General features: G+C 53.8%; 1 protein-coding gene across 1 annotated transcript in view; it reads right to left on the reverse strand.

Annotated features, from left to right (window-relative positions):
- Positions 1-21,029, reverse strand: part of NACC2 (NACC family member 2) — a 29,769-nt gene extending 8,740 nt beyond the window's left edge. The window contains 1 exon segment of the mRNA XM_024762716.1: positions 20,133-21,029. Coding sequence (XP_024618484.1) covers positions 20,133-21,018 — 886 coding nt within the window. The 5' untranslated portion in view covers positions 21,019-21,029.
- Positions 21,030-22,543: the final 1,514 nt, after the last annotated feature.

Here is a 22,543-nt window from a genome sequence, read left to right on the forward strand (position 1 = left end):
AGGGCGCCAACGCTGGCGCCGTGGCATTTACATAAAGAGCGCTCACCAGCAGAAATAATCCCCATCTACAACTCCTCGGCCACGATGTTTCTCCAAACAGCAGAAGTTGTCTGCGCTCCGCACGACACCCGCCCCCCCAGCCCCAGCACGGCTCCCCTAGAGCCAGAGGCTGTCAGATCCAGAAAAGCCAAAAGAACCACTTCTATTTCTGCTCCGCCATGTGCCGGATACTCTGCACCCGCTAAAAATACCACCAGAGCGGCGGCTCATCTGGAAAGGGGCTCCGAATCGCTCCACGTGCCCCAGCCCTCCCCAGCCCCAAACTACCCACCACGGCCCGGCCCGAGCTTCCAGCGGCCTCCTTCTAGGGAGGGGTGCCGAGTTACAAACAGGTTCTGGAAACCCAGGAGAGGCTGTGCACCAGGGCATACTGACGGGGCCCCTCCAGTCTCCCTGGCAGCCTCTGGCGGGGTCACTCCAGTGCCTGACGGCAAGGGTGATGGGAGACCCCTCGGTGGGCTGTGGGCAGGGGTGTGGCAGCCTGCAGAGACCCCTCGGATCACACCCAGGTCTCCCTGCGCACAGGGGGACCCGGCGGCCTCCTGCTGCCCCAGGACTGGGGCGGCCGCCTGCATCGTCAACGGCCCTGGTTATAACCCTTTATAATGTTGGTTTCTAGGATCGTGGGCTCCAAATATTTAGGCCCCGTGAAATTTGGAGAGAAGCGCGTGAAAGCAATTAGCTGTTTGTATCGGGGGGTGAGCAATCCCTCTGTGTGTAGGGAAGGTGAGTCACGGTGGTAAAGGTCCCGATGGAACGATCTGGAACAGCAGCTAATCTGGGCAAACGGGCAGCAGGGACAGAGGCAGGCAGAAGCTTCCCTCAGACCACAAGGGCCGAAGAAGACACCAGTGTGTTCACAGGGTGCATGGTGGGCCCTGCAGGGTCTCTAACTAGAGAGCAAGAGGGGTCCAGGCTGTGCCTTCAAGGTCCTGCTGCCCCCACCATGACACCTGCCTGAACCCAAACGAGGGAGACATCACGCAAGGGAAGTGAGCCCGACACAGACGGACACAGCCTGCAGGACCCACTCGCGTAAGCTCCCTGAAGGAGTCAAACCCATGGAGGCAGGAAGTGGACGGTGGGGCCTGGGGCTGGGGTGGGGGGAGGGGAGCAAGTGTCGCGTGGGGACAGTTTGGAAAGATGAGCAAGTTCTGGAGGTGATGGTGGTGACGGTGGCACAATGTGCCTGTACCTGATTCCGTGCACTCAGAAGTGGTCTTGACAGTAAATCTTATATTAGCTACACTCTACCACAATAAAAAAATTTTTTTTTAGAAGAATGAATGGGGGACTTCCCCGGTGGCGCAGTGGTTAAGAATCCACCTGCCAACGCAGGGGACACAGGTTCGAGCCCTGGTCCGGGAAGATCCCACATGCCGTGGAGCAACTAAGCCCGTGAGCCACAAGTGCTGAGCCCGCGTGCCACAACTACTGAAGCCCGTGCGCCTAGAGCCCGTGCTCTGCAACAAGAGAATCCACCGCGATGAGAAGCCCGCGCACCGCAACAAAGAGTAGCCCCCTCTCGCCGCAACTAGAGAAAGCCTGTGCGCAGCAACCGAGACCTAGCGCAGCCAAAAAAAAAAAAATGAATGGAAGGAGGGAAACTGGGAGGGTCACGTTGACCTCAGTCCTGAAATTCCTCAACCTCCTGAGGGTCAAAGACTGGGAATCTGAAGAAATCACCGGACCCTCTCCTTGGGCAACACACACCAAGACACCCGACCACGGGATGCTGTCATGTCCAGGAAGCCCCAAGGGCCCCTGTTCCCGTCCCCAAATCCACAGTGTGTCCTAGGGAGTCACCATAAGCAACCCCCGCCCCCGGGAGCCCCAGCAATGTGGGTGACCGCCGGCAGCTGCCCGAGCCGCCCTGGTCCAGCCGCAGTATAGCTTTGCTGAGGTTGGGTGGGGCGAACAGGGGACAAAAAAGGTGATGCCCACTCCACGAAAGTGCATGCCATTTGTTCAGAGGGCAGCATAAGAAACCGAACCCCCAGTTCTTAATTATGTAGAAAAATACAACTGAAAACCAAATGCTGCACCACATCTCCCAACACCGGCTCCCCACAATGCACCGTGGCCAGGCCTGCCAGACACACGGTGCACGGCTCCCCACAATGCACCGTGGCCAGGCCTGCCAGACACACGGTGCACGGTCCGGAGACAGACCCACACAAGTGCGCTTGGCCGGTCTGTGATAAAGATGCACACACACCCAAAGAAGGAAGTGACAGTCTGCCAACAAACGGTGCCAAGTCACAGGTCACACACAGGCACAAACCCATGAGCCGAACCTCACACCTTACGTGAAGATGAACACAAGTGGGTCGCAGATCTAAACGTAAAACGCAAAACTACAAAACTTTCACCAGAAAATCTGTGATCTTGGCTTCAGCTAAAAGCCTAGACATGACTCCAAAAGCACAATCCCTAAAAGAAATTAAATGAGAAACTAAACTTCATCAAAATGAAAAACTCTTGTCTATAAAAGACGAGAAGACAAGCCAGCTACCACCGACCAAGGAAAGATCTGCAAACCACGTGTCTCCAGGGAGGCCTCTCAAAACTCAACAGGAGGAAAACGAAAAGCCCAATTTTAAAAATGGGCAAAAGCAGAAAGTAACACACCATTGTAAAGCAATTATACTCCAATAAAGATGCTAAAAAGAAAAAAATGGGCAGAAGACCTGAACAGACACTTCTCCAGAGAACACATAGATGGAGATGCTCGACGTCCTGAGCTGTTAGAAAAATGGAAACTAAAGCTGTGCTGAGATACCACTGCTCGTGATTACGACGGCTCGGTGGGACCTGGGCGCAGCACGTGCCGGTAAGGACACGGAGCCACTGGGATGCTCGTCCCGGTGGTGGGGACACTGGAAACCACGCGGCAGTTTGTTATAGAGCTAACCGTATGCACAGCTGAGCCAGCAATTCCACTTTTAGGTATTTACCCAGGAGAAGAAAGAGAGGAGGGCTGGACGCAACGAACCCCATACAGAAATGTCCACACCCGCTCTGCTCACAGATGCCCCAAACAGGAAACACCCAATGTCCTGCGTCAGGGGAAGGGACAGCCAGGAAGCCATCCACGTGACAGTCACCACAGGACCGCAAGAAGGAACAAATTATTGACGCACAACTTGGATGGATCCCAGGTTCACTGCGCCCAGCAGAGGGGCCAGCGTCCGGGGTTATCTCCCGGGCAGGTCCATGTGTCGGACACGCTCCAAAGACAGAACCATGGGGACAGAGAACAGTGGCTGCCAGGGGATGGGGTTGGGGGGTGACTGTCGGAGCAGCACGGTGGAGTCTTGGGGCCCTGGGGGTTGGTTGACGGAGCTGTTCTGGGCGGTGGACACTCAGGCCACACCACCCCATGCCCAGGTGGCCGCCTGGCCCTCCCCAGCCCCCTCCCGCTCAGCTCCGGGTGGCCTCCACTCGTGACAAACGCACCACGGGTGGGCCATCTAGCCCATCCCTGCAGCTGCCAACTCAGTGCCAAACAGACTGGCAGTTTTGAAAGGGCCACACCTGTGAAGGACATCTGTGCACTGAACACACCTGTACCAGCATCCCAGGAACAAGGCAGGTGGTGGTTCCTACAGATGCACTTGGGCCCAGGCGGCTGGGGGGGGGTCACCACGGGCATCATTCTGTCTTTTACGTGACACCAACGTAACTGTGATACACCACCCATTTCTTGGATCTAAAACGGGGGCACGAAATGCATCCGAGAGCCAATGCAATTTGGCATGTGGGGTAAAAAATAGCAAAAGTCTGGCAGGGAAAAGCCAGTAAGAAAGAAAAATAAAGGTGGAAACAGAAACACGCGGCCAAGAGCCGGGAGGACCTGTGTGTAAACCCCAGCTGCCAGGACACAAAGGGACACAGCGGGTCTCCAGGCCCCGTGCTCAGGAAGTTAAAGGCATAGCTGCTGGGGAAGACGCAGGGCCGAGAGACCAGACCCTGGACGGTGCTCCAGCAGGGCTTTGCGGCCAGTGCAAGCCTGCACCACGGCCACCCGACCTGGTGACTGGCCCCGCGGGCCACGGCTCAGTACACTTGCAACTCCCTCTGGGCAGCTCCCCCTCCCACTGAATGGAAGCCCATTCCAATGAAACCTGGTGCTGTCCCTCCCCAGGCCCATGGTTCTGGGTTTTTCTGTCTCCTGCGCCCAAATCTGGCCCTAGGAGACCCCACCGGTCCCCTAACCTGGTCTCCTCACCCCCACCACAGTGATCCCGGCAGCTCTTCTATCGCCAATCTGACCACGTCCCTTTTCTGTTCTCCATCCTCCTGTCCAGTGCTGACCTTGAGAAGCTCGCAGCCTCCCTGCCCACCCGTGGATGCCGGGCCGACTGTGGATGCTTCTGGGGACCAGAGTGGGAGGTGGAGGGGCCACGCGGGAGAACGGCTTTTCACTGTATGATCGTTCTACATTCTTTAAGATAACGAGCACACGTTAGCTACACAAAAATAAATGCACTGACCTTGTAAAATACCCCGGAGACGCCCACTGTGAGTAGGAGGCAGTAGCCAATAGTGGACTGAGTCCCTCGGCAAGAACAACTCTAAAAGCTGCATTAAAAAAAGTCGCCCAGTAGAGAGTATCACACTAAGTGAAGGAAATCAGACAAATATGTGGAAACTTAAAAAATGATACAAATGAACTATTTACAAAACAGAAACAGACTCAACAGACATAGAAAACAAACTTACGGGGGCTTCCCTGGTGGCACAGTGGTTAAGAATCCGCCTGGCAATGCAGGGGACATGGGTTAGAGCCCTGGTCCGGGAAGATCCCACATGCCGCGGAGCAACTAAGCCTGTGTGCCACAACTACTGAAGCCCGCATGCCACAACTACTGAGCCCACGAGCCACAACTACTGAGCCTGTGCTCTAGATCCCGTGAGCCACAACTACTGAGCCCGTGTGCCACAACTACTGAAGCCCGCGCGCCTAGAGCCCATGCTCTGTCTGCAACAAGGGAAGCCACTGCAATGAGAAGCCAGCATGCCACAACGAAGAGTAGCCCCTGCTCGCCGCAACTAGAGAAAGCTCATGCACAGCAACGAAGACCCAATGCAGCCAAAAATAAAATAAATAAATTAAAAAAAGAATGTGGTGTCCCACGTATGGGCTGGACAAACACCAAGATTTGGGGCCTGCTGAGGAGGCGGTGCTCTGGGGAACACCCAGGCTTTCAGCCGAGACCTGGGAACAGCCAGGGCCCAGGAGCAGGGCAACCAGGAGCGTCCAGCCTGACTTACTCCAGGAGGTCACATCACTGCTTGATAAATCCGACAGCCGCTCAGGCAAACCTCTAACAGGTCCCAGACCCTCTCTGGAGCAGCTCTGCTTAGAGCTTCCAAAATGTCTTCACACAATGTGAAGCATTCAATAAAAAATTATCAGCAACACAAGAAAGCAAAGCCAAATGATTAAAAAAAAAAAAACCCCACAATTTACAAAGAGACATTAGATCAGACCCGTGGGCGATCTGTAACAGGTTCAACAGGCAGACACCGCGTTTCAAATAACTACTCTTAATTTGTGCAAGAAATGTACAAGATGGAGAATTTCGCCAGAAAACTAGAATCAATAAAAACAGTCAAATCCTAGAAATATGATTGGTTGAAAAGGAAATTAAACAGAGCACATGAGAAGATTGGTGAACTGGAAAATAATCCAATCCATAACTTCCAGGTTAAAGCAGCAGAAGAAAAAAGAAATAGAAAAGTCATAAAACAGAATAAAAGTCACCTGGAATTCCCAGGACGTGGTGAATGCACACCATGTGTGTCACGGGAGCCCGGGAAGGAGGGCGGGTGTGTGTGGGAAGCTATAATGACCCAGAACTCCAAACTAATTAAAGACATGAAGCCACATGAAGGAAGTGATCCCAGATAAGAGGGCGAGGGTAGGGAATTCCCTGGTGCTGTCCCTCCCCAGGCCCATGGTTCTGGGTTTTTCTGTCTCCTGCACCCAAATCTGGTCCCCCCCTTTCAGTGCTGAGGGCACAGGTTCAATCCCTGGTTGGGGAACTAAGATCCTGTAAGCTTCGCATCAGGTGAACATCAGAGAGAAGGGTGCCAGGGCAGCTCTGCTGATGTAAGACCATGCAGACTTCAAAGAAAGAAACTTTGCTGGTGCTACAGGATATTTCACGATGATAAGAGGACCAGTTCACCAGGAAGATGAAACAAGCCTGCAATTGACAGGCACCCAAATCAAAACTTCATAATAACAGGCAGAACTAAAAGGAGAAATGGCAAAACTATAAGCCTCCCTGGAGATCTGAACACCCCATCTCTTGAGCCAACATAAGAAGATAAAAACAAATCTGAAAGAGTCTGCAAGATTTGATTGAATTACTGGTGCAACATAGTTTTTGTCTAGTGCATATGGGACATTTGCTGGGGCACAGAGTCTCAAAAGACGTCAGAACAATGAAGTGGTCTGAATATATTCTGTGACCACAGGAAATTTAATTCAGAAATTACAACAAATAGGTGACCGGAAAATCCAAAACATGTTTGAAAATTTAAGCAACACACCAGGACATAACCCAAGGGTCAAGAAAAGAAAAATCACGAAAGCACTGGGAAATATTTTTGATTGAATGATAATGGAAATACGACATATCAAAATGGGTTGGGGAGAATTAAGCCGTGCTGACCAGGAAATGGACAGCCCTAAAGTGCATATATTTTTAAAAGGCTGAGAAATCAATCGATCAGAAAACTAGGAAAAGAATAGCAGATTAGGGCTTCCCTGGTGGCGCAGTGGTTGAGAGTCCGCCTGCCGACGCAGGGGACGCGGGTTCGTGCCCCGGTCCGGGAGGATCCCACATGCCGCGGAGCGGCTGGGTCCGTGAGCCATGGCCGCTGAGCCTGCGCGTCCGGAGCCTGTGCTCCGCAACGGGAGAGGCCACAACAGTGAGAGGCCCGCGTACCGCAAAAAAAAAAAGAATAGCAGATTAACTCAGAGGAAGTAGAAATAAATTGAAATTAAAAAAATATATATGTAAGTACAGTTGACCCTTAGACAATGTGAGGGTTGGTGCGCCGACCCCCCTGAGCAGTCGAAAAGCTGCATATAACTTCTGTCTCCCCCCTAAACTTAACTACTAATAGCTTACCGTTGACCAGAAGCCTTACATGTGCAGTCAGTTCACACACATTTTGTGTATATATTTGTATTCTTAGCCAGCTAGAGAAAAGAAAATGTTGTTAAAATCGTAAGGAAGAGAAAATCCATTTGCAGTACCAGGCTGTATTCACCGAATATCGTAAGTTTACATCGTCTGTTTACAAGATGAACCACCTGTCTCTCAGTACCTGCATCAATATCGTCTTATATGATACGGAACACTGTAGGTATTATACGTGTTACCAGCACTAGACATCAAAACGGAAGTGTGAAAAAGAAATGCATATTTATTCACAGGTACTGTGTTTATTGCAAAAGGTCTGTGCGTAAGTGGATCCAGGCCGTTCCAAGGTCAACTGTATCATAAGAGAGAAAAAGCCAAAAGTTGGTTCTTTGAAAAGACTAATATGTTGGGAAAATCTCTAGCGAGACTGAAGGAAGGATAATGAGGCAAAAAGACACAAATCAACAATATTGATTGTAAATATTATATTCACGTGACCCAGCGGAGTCTACAGAACAGGGGCTGGCAAACTTCTACTGGAGAGGGCCAGAGGGTCGTCAGTCTTTTAGGCTGGGTTCTGTTGAATGTCCTTCGTTTTTGCTTTTTCTCCTTTACACACCACTTTAAAAATATAAACAGCATCGTTAGTTTGTGGGCTGTACCAAAACAGGCCATGGGGCAGATCTGCCCCAAGTCACAGTCTGCCACTTTCTTCGATAAACGTTAGGAAGATTTTAAGAAGATGTAAGTAGTAGATTCACGCCAATAAATCTAAAAATTAGATGAAACCTATAAGCTTGAAGAGAAACACAACTTTCCAACACTGACACAAGAAGAAAAAGAAATTTGAACTTGGACCTAATAAAGACATGAATCTAATAAACACCGTCCTGCAAAACACTCCAGGCCTAAGTGGCTTCATCTGGGCATTACTTCAAACATTTAAGAAATGGACTAAGGTTATACAAACTCTTCCAGGTCATTTTTAAAAGGGGGGAAGGGTGATAATTCTCGAATCATTTTATGAGGCCAGATAACCTTGCTAGCGAAAAAGGGAGAGGTTACCTTAAAGGAAAATTAGAGGGCACCCTCTCTCGTCCACATAGTGGCAAAAATCCTAGAGAAAATATGAGGCAATATGAAAAGCAGGGGCTTGTCCCACGCAGCCGGTGGTCCAGGCGCTGGGTCCAAACTCCCGCTCCTCTGATGTGGGTCTGGGGTACCTACACTGGCGCCCACACTGTGTGTGCCTTGTGTGGGTGGGGGGTATGCATTTAACAGGTTTCCCAATGTTTAGGCTGGAGCTCTGTGGTGGGCAGGGGGGCACCCCCGGCAGAAGCAGGGGCTCCACTCTCAGGGTCTGGCCAGATGGGAGTGGCTCCCTCGATTTAGCAACTGCTGGACACCTGGCAACCCACCTGAGGCCTCCTTCTAGGAGATGAACACTGACTGGGGGTGGTCACAGCTCCAGAGAGCCCCCCCCAAAAAGGGCAAAAAAGTCGGGCAGTTGAATCCAGAGGTATGTAAAAAGGATACTACATCACAACGAGGTTGAGCTTATCCCAGAAACACAAGGTTTTTTAATATTCGAAAAAGCAATTTATAACATTAACAGAGCAGAAGAGGAAAACTGTATGACCATTTCAATATTTAAAGAAAAGGCTGGGGCTTCCCTGGTGGCGCAGCGGTTGAGAATCCGCCTGCCAGTGCAGGGGACACAGGTCAAGCCCTGGTCCGGGAAGATCCCACATGTCGCAGAGCGACTAAGTCCGTGCGCCACAACTACTGAAGCCCGTGCGCCACAACTACTGAAGGAAGCCCGTGCGCCACAACTACTGAAGCCCGTGAGCCTAGAGCCTGTGCTCCGCACTGAGAGAAGCCACTGCAACCAGAAGCCCTCGCACCGCAACGAAGAGCAGCCCACACTCACTGCAACTAGAGAAAGCCCGCGCACAGCAATGCAGACCCAATGCTGCCAAAAATAAACAAACAAACAAATAAGTAAAAGGTCTCATTAAAAAAAAAAAAGAATCCACCACCTGCCAATGCAAGGGACACGGGTTCGAGCCCTGGTCCAGGAAGATCTCACATGCACGAAGCAACTAAGCCCACGAGCCACAACTACTGAAGCCCGTGCGCCTAGAGCCCATGCTCCACAACAAGAGAAGCCACCAAAATAAGAAGCCCACGCACCGCAACGAAGAGTAGCCCCCGCTCGCCACAACTAAAGAAACCCACACGCAGCAACGTAAGACCCAATGCAGCCAAAAATAAATAAATATTTTTAAAATCCCCTTTAAAAAAAAAAAAAAAAAAGTAAATCTTGAGCCCCACACCACACCACATTAAAAAAAATCAATTCCAGATATACTTACTACAGAGAGAAAAGCCTTTAATAACAAAGCAGGGGAGTCTGAATCTTGACTGTTAGAGGGGAAAACAGACGTGAGGAAGAGAGGAGGCTGGGAGAAGCCTAGGACATTGAGTTAAATTTGGAGATACCAGTACAAACTCGTGATTTTTAAATATATAAATTCCTAGCTCTGACTACTAAAAGGGTATAAAAACAGCACCCTAGTAGCAATAAGCAAACGTAGCACCCAGATCTTGGTTCCTAAATACCATTCCCCACTCAGAGGGAAAAAAGCTGACTCCAGGGCTGGGGAACAGAAAGCATAAGATGAGCCTGGGATATTTTGCTGAAAAAGACAATATGAAAATGCTTAAAAAAAAAAAAAAAAAAAAAAAAAAAACAACTTTATACTAACACCAAATAAACAACAACAATAAGTGAAGGAATAAAATAAATAAGTAGGGGGGTCTGGAGAAGCTCTTCCCTCCAAAAGACCACCGACTAATAAATGTAGGAGTTATGGAGTTCCGATCACCACTCTGCAACCATCAGAGTAGGGATCAGTCCAAGCAAGAGTCATCAACAAACACTAAAAGGCTTGGGTGAAAGGCTAATGACACACCTTCTCTTCTCACAGTGACTCTACCTGGCAGAGATCACCTTGACCAAACGACCGAAGGGGCCGTCACCAACACTGAGCCAGACCAGGGTCGTGGCTGGAGGAGGACACAGCATTGCTGCTGTGGAATTCCAGCAGAAACGCACGCCAGGCACCCAACCGTGAGACAAAACCCAGCAAACCCAAACAGAGGGACCTTCTGCAAAACAGCCAGCCTGTGTTCTTTCAAAAGGAAAGTCTCATGCAGGATAAAGGCTGAGAATCTATTCCAGAATAAAAGAAAAACCAGAAATGCAACGTGTGATTCTGAACTGAATACTGGATCAGAAAAACCCAACGTGACCACAAAGGACAATATCGAGACAACTGGCGGAATTTAAGCCTGGAAATTTAAGTGTCGTTGACTATACAGTACTGCTGGGTCAAAACTGAATTTCCTGGGGACCTCCCTGGTGGTCCAGTGGGTAAGACTCCGTGCTCCCAATGCAGGGGGCCCGGGTGCGATCCCTGGTCAGGGAGCTAGATCCTGCATGCATACCGCAACGAAGATCCCATGTGCTGCAGCTAAAGACCCAGCACAGCCAAAAAAAAATTTCCTGAGTTTTGAACACTGTCCTGTGTTTATGCAAGAGAATGCCCCGTTTGTAAGCAATGCTCAGTATTTTGGGGTAAAAGAGCATAATATCTGCAACTTGCCTTCAAATGGTTCAGAGAAAAAAAAACCAAACAAACCTATACTTAAAAGAAGAAAAAGAATGACAGAGCCAAATGTGGCAAATTCTTACCAGCCAGTGAGTCTGAGGCAAAGGTATGCAGGAGTTCTTTGTGCTTGTCCTGAAACACTTCTGTAAATTTAAAATGATTTCAAATCAAAAAGACAACTTTAAGGTACACAGAACATTACACTGATCTGGAGGTAAAGGAAGATTCCTTAGAGAAAGAAGTTAATAAACTCACTACATCAAAATTCTATTAAGAGGATGACAAGTTGCAGAGCGGGAGAAGATATTTACGACACTTGTCTGACAGAAGAGGTCTATCCGGAGTACACAGAAGCTCACGAAAAGTTGTGAGAAAAGGACAGACAACTCACTCTACAAAAGTGTGGGAAAGAAGATTTAAATGGGCACTTCACAAAGGAAGACAGATAAGCTGCCAAGAGTATGAAAAAACACTCAAAATCATTACTCATCATGGAAATTCCACTGAACTCCACTGTGAGAGACTCAGGACAACTGCTGGTGCTCTACATCCACGATGTCCAGCACCTGTTACAAAATTAATAGATACGTGAAGAACCACAAAAAGGTGGTCCCAAAGAGGAGAAAAATCAGTAGGTAGAAACAGACCAAGAAATAACAAAGCGGACAGCGTTAGCAGGCAAAGGCTTTAACACCAGCTAGAAAATACCACCAGAACTTTAAAAAAAATGGAAAAGCAGGAACTCAATGAGGGCAGAAATGGAACATACCAATAAGAACAAAACGGAACTGCAGAAAAGATCGGCAGCCATGAAGAAACAGCAATGGAAACGACGCCATCTAAAGCCTAAACAGAAAAAACGGCTGAAAACTAATAAATAAACAGAACCTGGGACCTCAGGGACAAAAACATGTTTAATTGGAGTCGTGGGGGGAGGGGCACAAGACATTTGAAGGAATAATGGTAGAAACGCGCACGTCCAAAAAGCTCAACAAAATGTAAGCAGAAATAAAAGCTGCCTAAAAAGAAAAGACACAACTCGTACAGAGAAACTCAGAGAAGAATGACTAAGATTTCCCGAGGAAAAAAATGCATTTCAGAAGACAAGAGAACATCTACTGAAAGCAGAAAGTAACAGTCAGCCTAGGATTCTACGTCCAGCGAAAATACCCTTCAAGAATGAAGGTGACAACTGTACAGTGAAAACTGACTAAGTTTATTATACATAAATTATACTTCAATAAGGCAGATTTTTAAAAAGGTGATATAAAGACCTCTTTGTGATTTTTCAGAATTCACTACTAGTCCATCACTAGGTTGAAGGAAATTCTCCAAGCAAAAGAAAAATAACACCAGGTAGAAACTCTAATCTATACGAAGTATGAAGAACTGGACAAGGTAAATATGTGGGTAAACATAATAGGCTTTTTTTCGTATTTTAAATTTCTTAAAAAAAATTAGACATCCACGTGGAAAAAAAAATCAGAACCTCGATCCATGTCTCACACCTTATACAAAAATTAACTCAAAATGGGCCACAGACTAAATGTAAAACCCAAAGCCATAAGACATCTAGAAGAAAACACAGGGGAAAAAATTCTCATAATCTTGTTAGGTAAAGAATCAAATACACCACCAAAAGCATCATCTGTAAGAGAAATTACTGACCATTTAAACTTCATCAGGGGACTTCCCTGGCGGTCCAGTGGTTAAGAATCCGCCTTCCAACGCAGGGGACGTGGGTTCGATCTCTGGTCAGGGAACTAAGATCCCACATGCCGTGGGGCAACAAAGCCCGCGGACCACAACTACTGGGCCCGCACGCCGCAACTAGGGAGAAGCCCGCTTGCTGCAAAGAAGAGCCCGTGTGCTACAATTAAGACCCGACGCAGCCAAAAATAAGATTTAAAAATTTTTAAAATAAACTTCATCAAAATGTTAAAATGTCTATGAAAGACACTAGTAAGAGAAAGAAAAGACCAACTGCAGTCTAGTAGAAAATGTTTACGAGTCACATATCCAACACAGGACTTTCACACCTAGAATGTATAAGGAATACACCATATCAACAATACTCCATATTCAAACCACCCAATAAAAAGAGGGCAAAAGACTCGAAGAGGCACTCGACCAGAGCAGGTATACAGATGGCAAATAAATACACAAAGGGTGTTCCACATCATTAGACATTAGAGAGATACAAATTAACACTGCAGTGTGACACCACTATAGACCATGAGAATGGCTTTTAAAAAAAAGACAAAGCCAAGTGCTGACAAGATCATGGAATGACAGGAACTCTCCTCTTTGCTGGTGGCGATATAAAGTGACAGAAGCATTTTAGACAAGAGTTTGGGCAATTTCTTATAAAGTTAAATATGCACTTACCATATGACCCACTATCTCATTCCTAGGCCAATTTACCAAAAAGAACTGACAATTCAAGGGTGCACAAAAACCTAGATGCCACGTTTGTAGCAGCTCAGTCCATCACCACTAAAAACTAGAAATAAACCAAAGGTGCTTCGACTGGCAACTAGATAAACCCATCATGGGAATACTATTCAGCAGTCCAAAAAAAAAAAAAAGTAGCACGAACTCACACAACACGAATGAACCTCAAATGCATTCAATCAAAAGGCCACACACTGTGTGATTCCACTGATGAGAAAGAAAACAGACCAGCGGTCGCAGGAGTTGGGAGAGAGGAAGAAAAGACTACAAAGGGTCCGCGGGGGGATGATAAAATGTGGGAGGTGACTGCTCTGCATCTTGATCATGGAGGTGATCACATGACCATATACATTTGTTTAAACTCAGAGAACAGTTTGCCCCAAAGAGTAAATTCTACTCTATTTAAATTTTAAAAGTGACTAAAAGTGGAAAATAGACAACTGTCTGTTTCAAGTAAAAACAATAACATCACCATAAGGCTTATAGCCTACGAAGAAGTAAAATACATGACAACGATTTCACTAAGGACCACAGCGGGGAAATGAAAACACACAGCTTTGAAAGTCTGAGTTCCACAGGAGGGGGTGATATACCTGAGAAGGTTGATGGGATAAGTCAAATATTCATGAGCCAGCTCCAGACGACCGAAGCATGGCGGCGGTGTGGGAGGGATGTCTAACCACTAGGTCAACAGCAGAGCTAAAGAGAAACTCTGGAAAAATTCAATCAGAAAGTGGTGGAAAAGAGGAAAAAGAGAAAACATGGATAATAAAAAACTAATAGTGAGACGACAGACCTGAACCTAACCCCCTTGAAAATTACACTAAACGTAAACGGTCGAAAGATTCCCAATAAAAGATGGTCAGACTGGATAAAAAAGCAGATCTCAATCATGTGCTACCTGTAAGAATTGAGTTTTAAGACACAGATAGGTTAACAGGAAAAGGATGAAAACAGCCAACACCAGGTAAATAGTAAACATAAGAGAGCTGGCACGGCTATATTAATACCTGCATAGATCAGAAATGGATAAATTCCTTGAAAGACACAAATTACCATGGCTCGAGCAAGGTGTGAGAGAAATCTGAACAGTTCTACATCTAAACTAACAGAATGTATAATTGGAAACTTTCCCATAAGGAACAAAAACAACAACAAAACTGCGGGCCCAAGTGGCCTCACTGGCGAATGAATTCTATCAAATGCTTAAGAAAGAAAGAACATCAAACTCACACAAACTCTTTCAGAAAATTAAGGAGAAGAGACAGAAGGTTAGCATATCCTCCTACAAAACCAGACACAGATACTATATATAGGCAAACTACGGATAATTAACCTTCATGAACTAGATGCAAAATTCCTTAAGAAAACATTAGCGAATCGAATCCAGCAATATATAAAACAATAAAACATAATGACCAAGTGGGATTTATCCCAGGAGTTCAAGGGTGGTTCAACATTTAAAAATTAACTGATGATGGGCTTCCCTGGTGGCGCAGCGGTTGAGAGTCCGCCTGCCGATGCAGGGGACGCGGGTTCGTGCCCCGGTCCGGGAGGATCCTGCGTGCCGCAGAGCGGCTGGGCCCGTGAGCCATGGCTGCTGAGCCTGCGCGTCCGGAGCCTGTGCTCCGCAACGGGAGAGGCCACGACAGTGAGAGGCCCGCGTACCGCAAAAAAAAAAAAAAAAAATTTAACTGATGCAATACACCACATCAGTAAAATTAAGGAGAAAACCCACATAATAATTTCAGTAGATGAACAAAAAAGCAGTCCCACGTGTACGTGGATGTTCACAGCAGCCCGATGATAACGGCCACACACGACTGCCACTGGTGGCATGTCCACGGCATGGTAGAACACCATCAACCACAAGGACCAAGGACCCACACTCAGAACCACACGGATGAATCGATCTCAAGATACAGTAAATGAAAAACGTCAAAAATAGAAGACTCCGTTCTGTGTGATCCCACTTAAGGAAAAATGATAGTGATGGAGAGCAACGGGGGCTGCGGTGGTGGGATGGGGTGGGGAGGACGCGGGGAAACATCTGAGGGAAGTAAATTGTTGTGTATCTTGACCGTGGTACTTGACTGATTACAATGGCCAAACTCATCACCTGTACACTTGAAACCGGCACATTTTACTGTGTGTAAACACTTTAATAAATAAAAAAGACGGGGAGAAAAAGGTGGGACTGCCCACCCAGCACAGGCAAGTCTCAAACTCATTCTGCTGACGAGACAGCCAGACCAGAGTGCAGACAGCCTGACTCTGTTTACGTGACGGACAAAAGTACCCAGAGGACAGAAAGCAGATCCGAGGCTGCCCGCGGCTGGGGGTGGGGGAGGGGATGCCAGCAAAGGGGCGCAAGGGCCTCCAGGGTGACAGACACGTTCGCCATCTGACTGTGCTAATGGCACCACACCCACATCTCAAATGGGTAATTTCATACCCGTGTCACCGAGGTACGTAAGTTACACCTCAATAAAACTGGTTTAAGAAGAAATCTCAGGGTGTTTGGGGGTGTGAGGGTTAAACGTGACACTGCATGGAAGCTGAGGCCAGGGAGCCAGGGGGCCGCCCCTGGAGGCCCTCAGGGATGAGCCCCAGATGGTGCCTGGGGTGCCCGGCCAGCCCTCAGGGCAGCCTCCGGGGTATACAGTGGGACAGACACATTGGCGCTGGCACCTCCTTCGCCTGGCCTGAGCTGCCAGGATGCTGCCTTAAAAGAGCGGGAACCCCCCGAGCCTGGGCGGGCCACCCCCACCTGGGCACCACTGTAGGCAGGCCAGGGGTTGTGCTGGGCTCTAACGGTGCGGACGCTCCTGGCCCAGGGCCGGAGGCAGTGTGGGTGGCGGGGAGTGGGGCTTGCAGAGCCCATCCCGACTGCTCCCTCTCTGTGGGACCCCCAGGCGACAGCTCGTGAGCTCTGAGCTGTGGCTGGGAGCAGCCGCCAACCCGGCTTCCCAGAGGCTCTGCTGGAGGGATGCCCTGCCGTGCGGAGGGGGAACGCAGCAGGCTTGGCCCGCCCCCCGGAAGATGGGACAGCAGCCGCACTGACCTCACAGGCCATGCTGGGAAGGCCTGGCCCGGGGCAGGGCTCTATCCTCCGGCATGCAGGAGCCACCTGCGGCCTCTGCTCAGAGCGGCGGAACCCGGGACCAGACGTGCTGCTGCGTGCCAGGACCCCCTCCCGCGCACCACCAGCGTCCGTCCCACGTCCAGGCGTGGGGATAGTGGGCAGACCCGGAGGGGAAGGGAGAGCAGGGCCACACAGGGCCACCAGCTCACTGGCCACCAGCAGGGCACCCCGCGGCGGTCCCCTCCTGGGAAAGGGTGAAGGTGGAGGCTCGGGGCTGGTGCGTAAACACCTAGGCGGGCCTGTGGCTCAGAAGCCCATAGGGAGCACATCCGCCTGCGGGATTCAACATCTGCCCAGTGAGGGGGGCGGGTCTGGAGGCCAGAAGGGGGTCGGAACTGCAGAGACCAGGGGAGGGGGCCCGGGTTGGCGTGGGAACCTCCCCTCCATACCCTCTGTCGTCTCGTCCCCGCACCCCTCAGCCTCACTCCCGGGGCAGCCTGCCCTGACAGTGGCCTCCCGCCACGATGAAACACCACGTCAGGGTCCAGTCTGGTGTCTCTCTGTGTCCACTGCAGCAGGCAAGAGCAGGGACTACGCCCATCCCGGCCACCACTGCTCACAGCCTGTGGGTGCAGGTGTGCCCAAAGAGGGTGAACAGGTAGAGACCATGGGAGCAGACCCCTCATGGCGGGGGGGGGCCCTCTGTGCCCTGCCCACCCCCAGAACCAGAACCAAGCCCCCCAGACCCACGCTGCCTTGACGGGGCCACCCCTGGCTCCTGCCCCACTCCCGGCTAGAGGCTGATGTGCAGAGAGATGCCCACCGGCTCTGGGCCCTGCGGAGCTGAAGCGCGAGCTGCCCTGAGCCCCGGGGTGGGGGGCTGAGCCCACTGCGACGTGGGGTGAGTCTGATCGGCCCCATCCTGGTTAGGGCCTTCCCAGTGGCACCTCTCCTAACCTAACCAATTAGGAACCACCCAATATCCTCCAACAGGGAAGTGGATAAATCAAACACGGCATCTCCACAAACGACGATGACACAGGACTTGGACAGAACGGAGGAACACACAGCACAGAAACGGGAAACCACGTGGGGGCTGCTGGGGGGAGGGATCCAGAGTCCATCCACTCATCTATAACATTCAATTCCTCGATTTCCCAACAAGAGGCCCATCACGTGGGAGCTGCTGACAGCTCTTCACGGGGATGAGGGTGGGGACGGGGTCTCCAGTGCAGGGCTCTGCGCCCTTCGCTTTCCTGCACGTGGCGTGCTGGAGAGAAGACCCCTGAGGGTCACTCAGGCCACCCCCTCCCTTGGCAGGTGGGGAAACCGAAAGGAGAAGGGACTCCTGAGAACCCTTATGCGCCAGTTCACCTTAGAACCTTCCGGATTCCACCAGCTCGAGAGCCCGGCCCAACCCCTGTCCAGGCCCTGGCACGGGGCACCTGGGTATTCGGCTGCCCACGCGATGCCCCCTGACCAGGCCAGGCCAGCACAGAGGGAGCCCGGGGTACAGGAAACCAGCGCCCAAGGGGCAGCCAGCCTTTGGGGACGGGCCCCTCTCTGCCTGCCCGGCCCCCACGGACCCTCCCCCCAACCCTCTTCCCAGCGCGCCAGGTGCCCAGTGACGCCAGCGACGTCACTGCCGATAACCTAGATTTTAACCAAGAAATCACACACCCCCTCCCTGCCCCACTTACGGGCTCAGGGAGGAGAAAACCCAGACCGGAGCCTCCCAAGTCCTGTTGGAGACAGGCTCCCAGGCCACCGCCCCCAGTGTCGCAGCTTCCCTCCACCCCGTCCCACCTCCAACGCTCCCAGGGATGTGGGATGAGGGGCTCACAGGCCTTGGCTGACCCGTGACCGGCCCCAGTAGGACCCAGCAGCTGGTCTCAGTGCGGGAGGGGCTGGTGAGAAAGTCCAGTCACAGACAAGGCAGTGGGGCAGCTCGGTCTCCCAAGCCGCACCCCGGGCTGTCCACGGCCACCTCCCTTGGCTCCTTGGAAAATCCAAGGGTGCAGGTGGGCCCCAACTGTCCAGGTGAGGAGGCGGTCCAGGCTCCTGCAGCCAGAGGGGCAGGTGCCCTCAGACAGGCTACCGCCCTGCACCCACACCTAGCAATCCCAACACCTGTGGTGTCTCTCACTGTCTCGTACACACCAAGGCCCGAGGCCACACTGGCGGGAAGGGGGCCATACAGGGAGGACCCTGGGGTGACACGTGAACTAGGGTCCTCTCCTGGTTCGGCACTGCACCACCAGGGACCACCGTTGGGCAGCCCTGCCCCTGGGCCCTCAGCCGATTCTGTCCTGACCCCTCCATTGAGCCCTGTCCAGCTGCTGGCATTGGTGGCGGGGGGCGGTCCTGCAGGGTCTGCCCTGAGCCCGTGTAGCCTGTTTTCCTGGGGGAGGGGCTTGGGAGCCACCCCAGCTCCCTCTGGCCCAGTCTGGGTGCTAACGGATCTTTCTACCCCCTGGGGGCCGTCAGGGAGAGGAACCTGCACACGGGTGGTTCCCGGGGTCCCGGCCAGGCCTAACCGCAGCTCTGAGAGGGACCCTGAGAAGGGCCCACGTTGGCCAGACCAGAGACCGAGACCCAGCCGCCCGGTGCCACACGGGGATCGGCTGTCCCAGCGGCCCGAGCTGGCCAGTGCACCAGGGTCCCTCTGCTCCTGCCCCCCAGGACTGACAGACCAGTGCCCGCCTGGAGGCGGAGGAGTGGAAGGGGGAGGGAGAGGAGGGGCAGCGTCGGCCCCATCAGGGCGCAAGGACGTGGTGGGTCTCAGGGGTGGAAAGAGTCCCCAAACTGCACTTTGGGGCCCCAGCTCTGGGATGCCACTTCCCACTGGCAGCGTGCATCCGGGCCAGTCACCGGACATGGGCCACGCATGCAAATCAGGACAGGCAGCGGGCCCAGGCGCACAGCCAGTTTTCGGGGAACACGGAAGGCAAGAGGACACCTGACCTGGGGCCTCAACTACGGGACCCTTCACGCAGAGGCACCGCAAACCAGTGCGTGCTGGGCTCATAGATCCCAAATGCGGGAGCTCCCCCCAGAATAAGTGGGGGGCAGCACGTTCAGTTCAAGAGGCGCTGTCTGCCGGCCACTTGGTGCTAGCCCCAGGGAGACGGCCGCGACTGGGAGGGGCCCAAGGGACTCTCTGGCCTCCCTGAGTCAGAGGGAAGGCGAAAGCACATGGGTGGGGAAAGGGCTGAGGTCAAAGGCAGCGAAGATGGGCCTGCTGGGGCAGGCACCTCAGCGACAGGGACACTGAGGCCTCAAGCAGGTGAGTGACGAGTCTGGGTCACACACTGCCCTGTGAGCCCTCAGGCAGGTCCCTGGTCCACTGAGGCCCTCAGTCTCTTCATCAGTCCGATGAAAGCCGGGGCTCTGTCCCACACGCTACGCTGCGGCTGAACTTTCCCGTGGCCTCTCATCTCACCCAGGATGAGTCTAGAGTCCCTAGCTAAGGCCCTGCAAGACGGACCTGGGTCCTGCTCCTGCCTCGGGTGTCAGCTCCTGCCAGCTCGTCCAGTCTGGGCTGGGGACTGTCCCTGTACACCTGCAGCACGGTGCCCCCGGACGTGTCCGTCTCCCTGCCAGGCTGTGAGTGGCCCGGGGTAAGGCCAGGTCAGCCTCGGTGCCCACACAGGAGGTGCCGGCAGGCAGGCGGCCGAGGTGGCGGGTGGGGATTACCTGCGTAGCTGCCCGCGGCCTTGACGTACATGTGGCCGTACTGCTCCTCCACCATGGTGTCATAGGCCTCGTCATCCTCGTCATCCTCTTCGTTGTGGTAGGAGGTGGGGCTGTCGGTGGTGGGCAGGCTGCTGGCCCCCGGGCTGGTCCGCTCCCCCTGGGAGTACTGCGCCTGCTGGATGCTGGGGATGAGGGTGGCCAGGCTGGGCACCCCGTAGTAGGAGACCCGGGGCAGCTTGAGCGGGGCCGTGCCTGCCGCCACCGCGGGGCCCGTCGCCGCTGCCGCGCCGTCCCGGGCCCCCGTCTCCAGCGGGCGCTTGGGGGCCAGGCCTGGGCCCGCGGCCAGCGGCAGCTCCACGGCTTCGTGCTTGACGCGGGTCAGCAGCGGGATGGGCACGGAGGGGGACACGACGTAGGGGGGCGCAGCGGTGACCGGCTGCAGCTGGTTGCAGGGGCTCTGGGGCTCGGAGCTGGCGTCCTCGATCATAGCGGTCTGCGAGTCGCAGTGGGGCGAGCTCACCTTGAACATGAGGTCCGTGCCGCGCTCCACGATGTGCTGGATCTGCAGGAAGCCGGCCGTGTACATGACCACGAGCTGCTCGCTGGCCGCCATGGTCAGCCTGCCCGTGTAGCAGAAGGACAGGATCTGCTGGAAGCAGGCGGGCGGCACGGTGCCCGGCAGCTCGAAGGCGCTCTTGCTGTTGCCGCTGAACAGGTCGCGGAAGTAGAGGCTGCTGGCGGCCAGGACGGCCCGATGGGCCTTGAAGGCCTGGCCCTTGACCACAATGGACACATCGCAGTAGAGGCCCAGCAGACGCTGCTCGTTGAGGCAGCCGAGCACGGTGTTCCCGAAGTTGGGGATCTCGATGTGCAGCATCTGCGACATGGCGGGCGGGGGCGGCGGGTGGGCCTCAGACTCTCAGTGCGGGAGCGGCCGAGCGGGGCGCATCTGCGGGAGAGAGGGCGCCGCGGTCAGGGTCGGGCCCCGGACGTCCAGCGGCCCACTGGCAGGGCCGGGCCCCGCACCACCACCACGGTGCCCAGGCCCCCCTGCGGGGCACCCCCAGACCCTCCAGCCGCCACGAGCCAGACCAGGTCTCGCCGCAGACCCGGCCGATGGTGGGACGCTGGCAGGGCCGTCAGTGCCGCCCAGGATACTAGAAGCCCCAGCTGGGTTTCCAGCCGGGGTGGGGGTGTGGGGGCCCCCCCACCCCCACCCCGGGATGCTCCCAGAGTCCACCCAGCAGAGCGTGTAAGCCCTCGGGGCCGAGAGACACCCTGTCCTGGCAGAAGACGAGAACAGGCCTGCAGGCGGCGGACAGACGGGAGGACGGGAGGACGGGAGGACGGGAGGACGGGAGGTCGGGAGGTCGGGAGGACGGGACGGGGCGGTCCACCCACAGCACTGGAGGGGCGAGGGCGGCAGGCCTGCGTCTGCATAACTCTTCTCCTAGGAAAAAGTTAGCAGCAAAGGAGCCCCTTGCCGCCTGTCCCCTGGGAGGGACCCGAACCCGGAGCGAGAGGCAGGGCACCGCGGTGTGTATGGCGGGGGTCTCGTGGCGAGCGGTTTCTCGGAGGCTTTGCTTTCGGTTTGCTTTTCCCCTTTTCCCTAGAGCAGCCGTGCACAGGGCCCGCCAGGGGGGGCATTCTGCCCCGCCGGCTGAGAAGCCGCCCCTTCGGCCCTCGGGAGAGGTGGGCAGGAGTGGTTGCCCAGGGAAGTGAGCTGAAGCTGGGAGAACTCAGCCTCTCCGCCACCTCTGCTCGCCCTCCAGGCAAAGGAGACCTCGGGCCAGAGGTGCTCCGAGCCGCGCCCGGCTCCCCCAGCCCGAGCTGCCTCGGGGACCCCGGCTGCCAGCCCAGGAGTTGGGACCCTGTCGCAGCCCCACCTGCGCGCCCTCCCGGCCCCCCAGCTCCCGATGCCGGCCGATCCCTGCTGGCTCGCTCCCAGCCCAGGTGACTAAAGGGGTCGTGGGGAGACAGGCGAGGGCCGAGCAAGGGATTGGCCGTGGTCGGGATGCTGCCGGCCCGCAGGGTCTGGGGATGGGGCTCCCGCGCTGTGGAGCTGGTGTCCGACTCAGAGAAGCGGGGCCGGGACGGACGGGCCGGAGAAGGCGCCGGCCCAACTCCGCGCAGCCGGCGCCCGTACAAAGGGCCGCTCGGTCCCGCGGGAGGAAAGTGCGGGCGGCCACAGAGGCGCCGGGCGGCCGGCGAGAGGAGGGCGGAGCGCCGGCCCGGCCGCCGGCAGGAGTTGAGCAGGTGGGCGGCCGCTCGGGGTGGGGGGAGGGCCCGCAGCGCCCCCGCTGCGGAGAAGTTGCCGGCCTGGCCGGTGGCACCGGCGGCAGGGGAGACCTACCTTTGGCCGCTGCCGCCGTGGCCCCGGCACTGCCCGCTCAGCCTGGCAGGGGCAGGCT

This window comes from Neophocaena asiaeorientalis, unplaced genomic scaffold (assembly GCF_003031525.2).
Source record: "Neophocaena asiaeorientalis asiaeorientalis breed wild unplaced genomic scaffold, Neophocaena_asiaeorientalis_V1.1 scaffold78, whole genome shotgun sequence".
Classification (NCBI taxonomy): domain Eukaryota; kingdom Metazoa; phylum Chordata; class Mammalia; order Artiodactyla; family Phocoenidae; genus Neophocaena; species Neophocaena asiaeorientalis.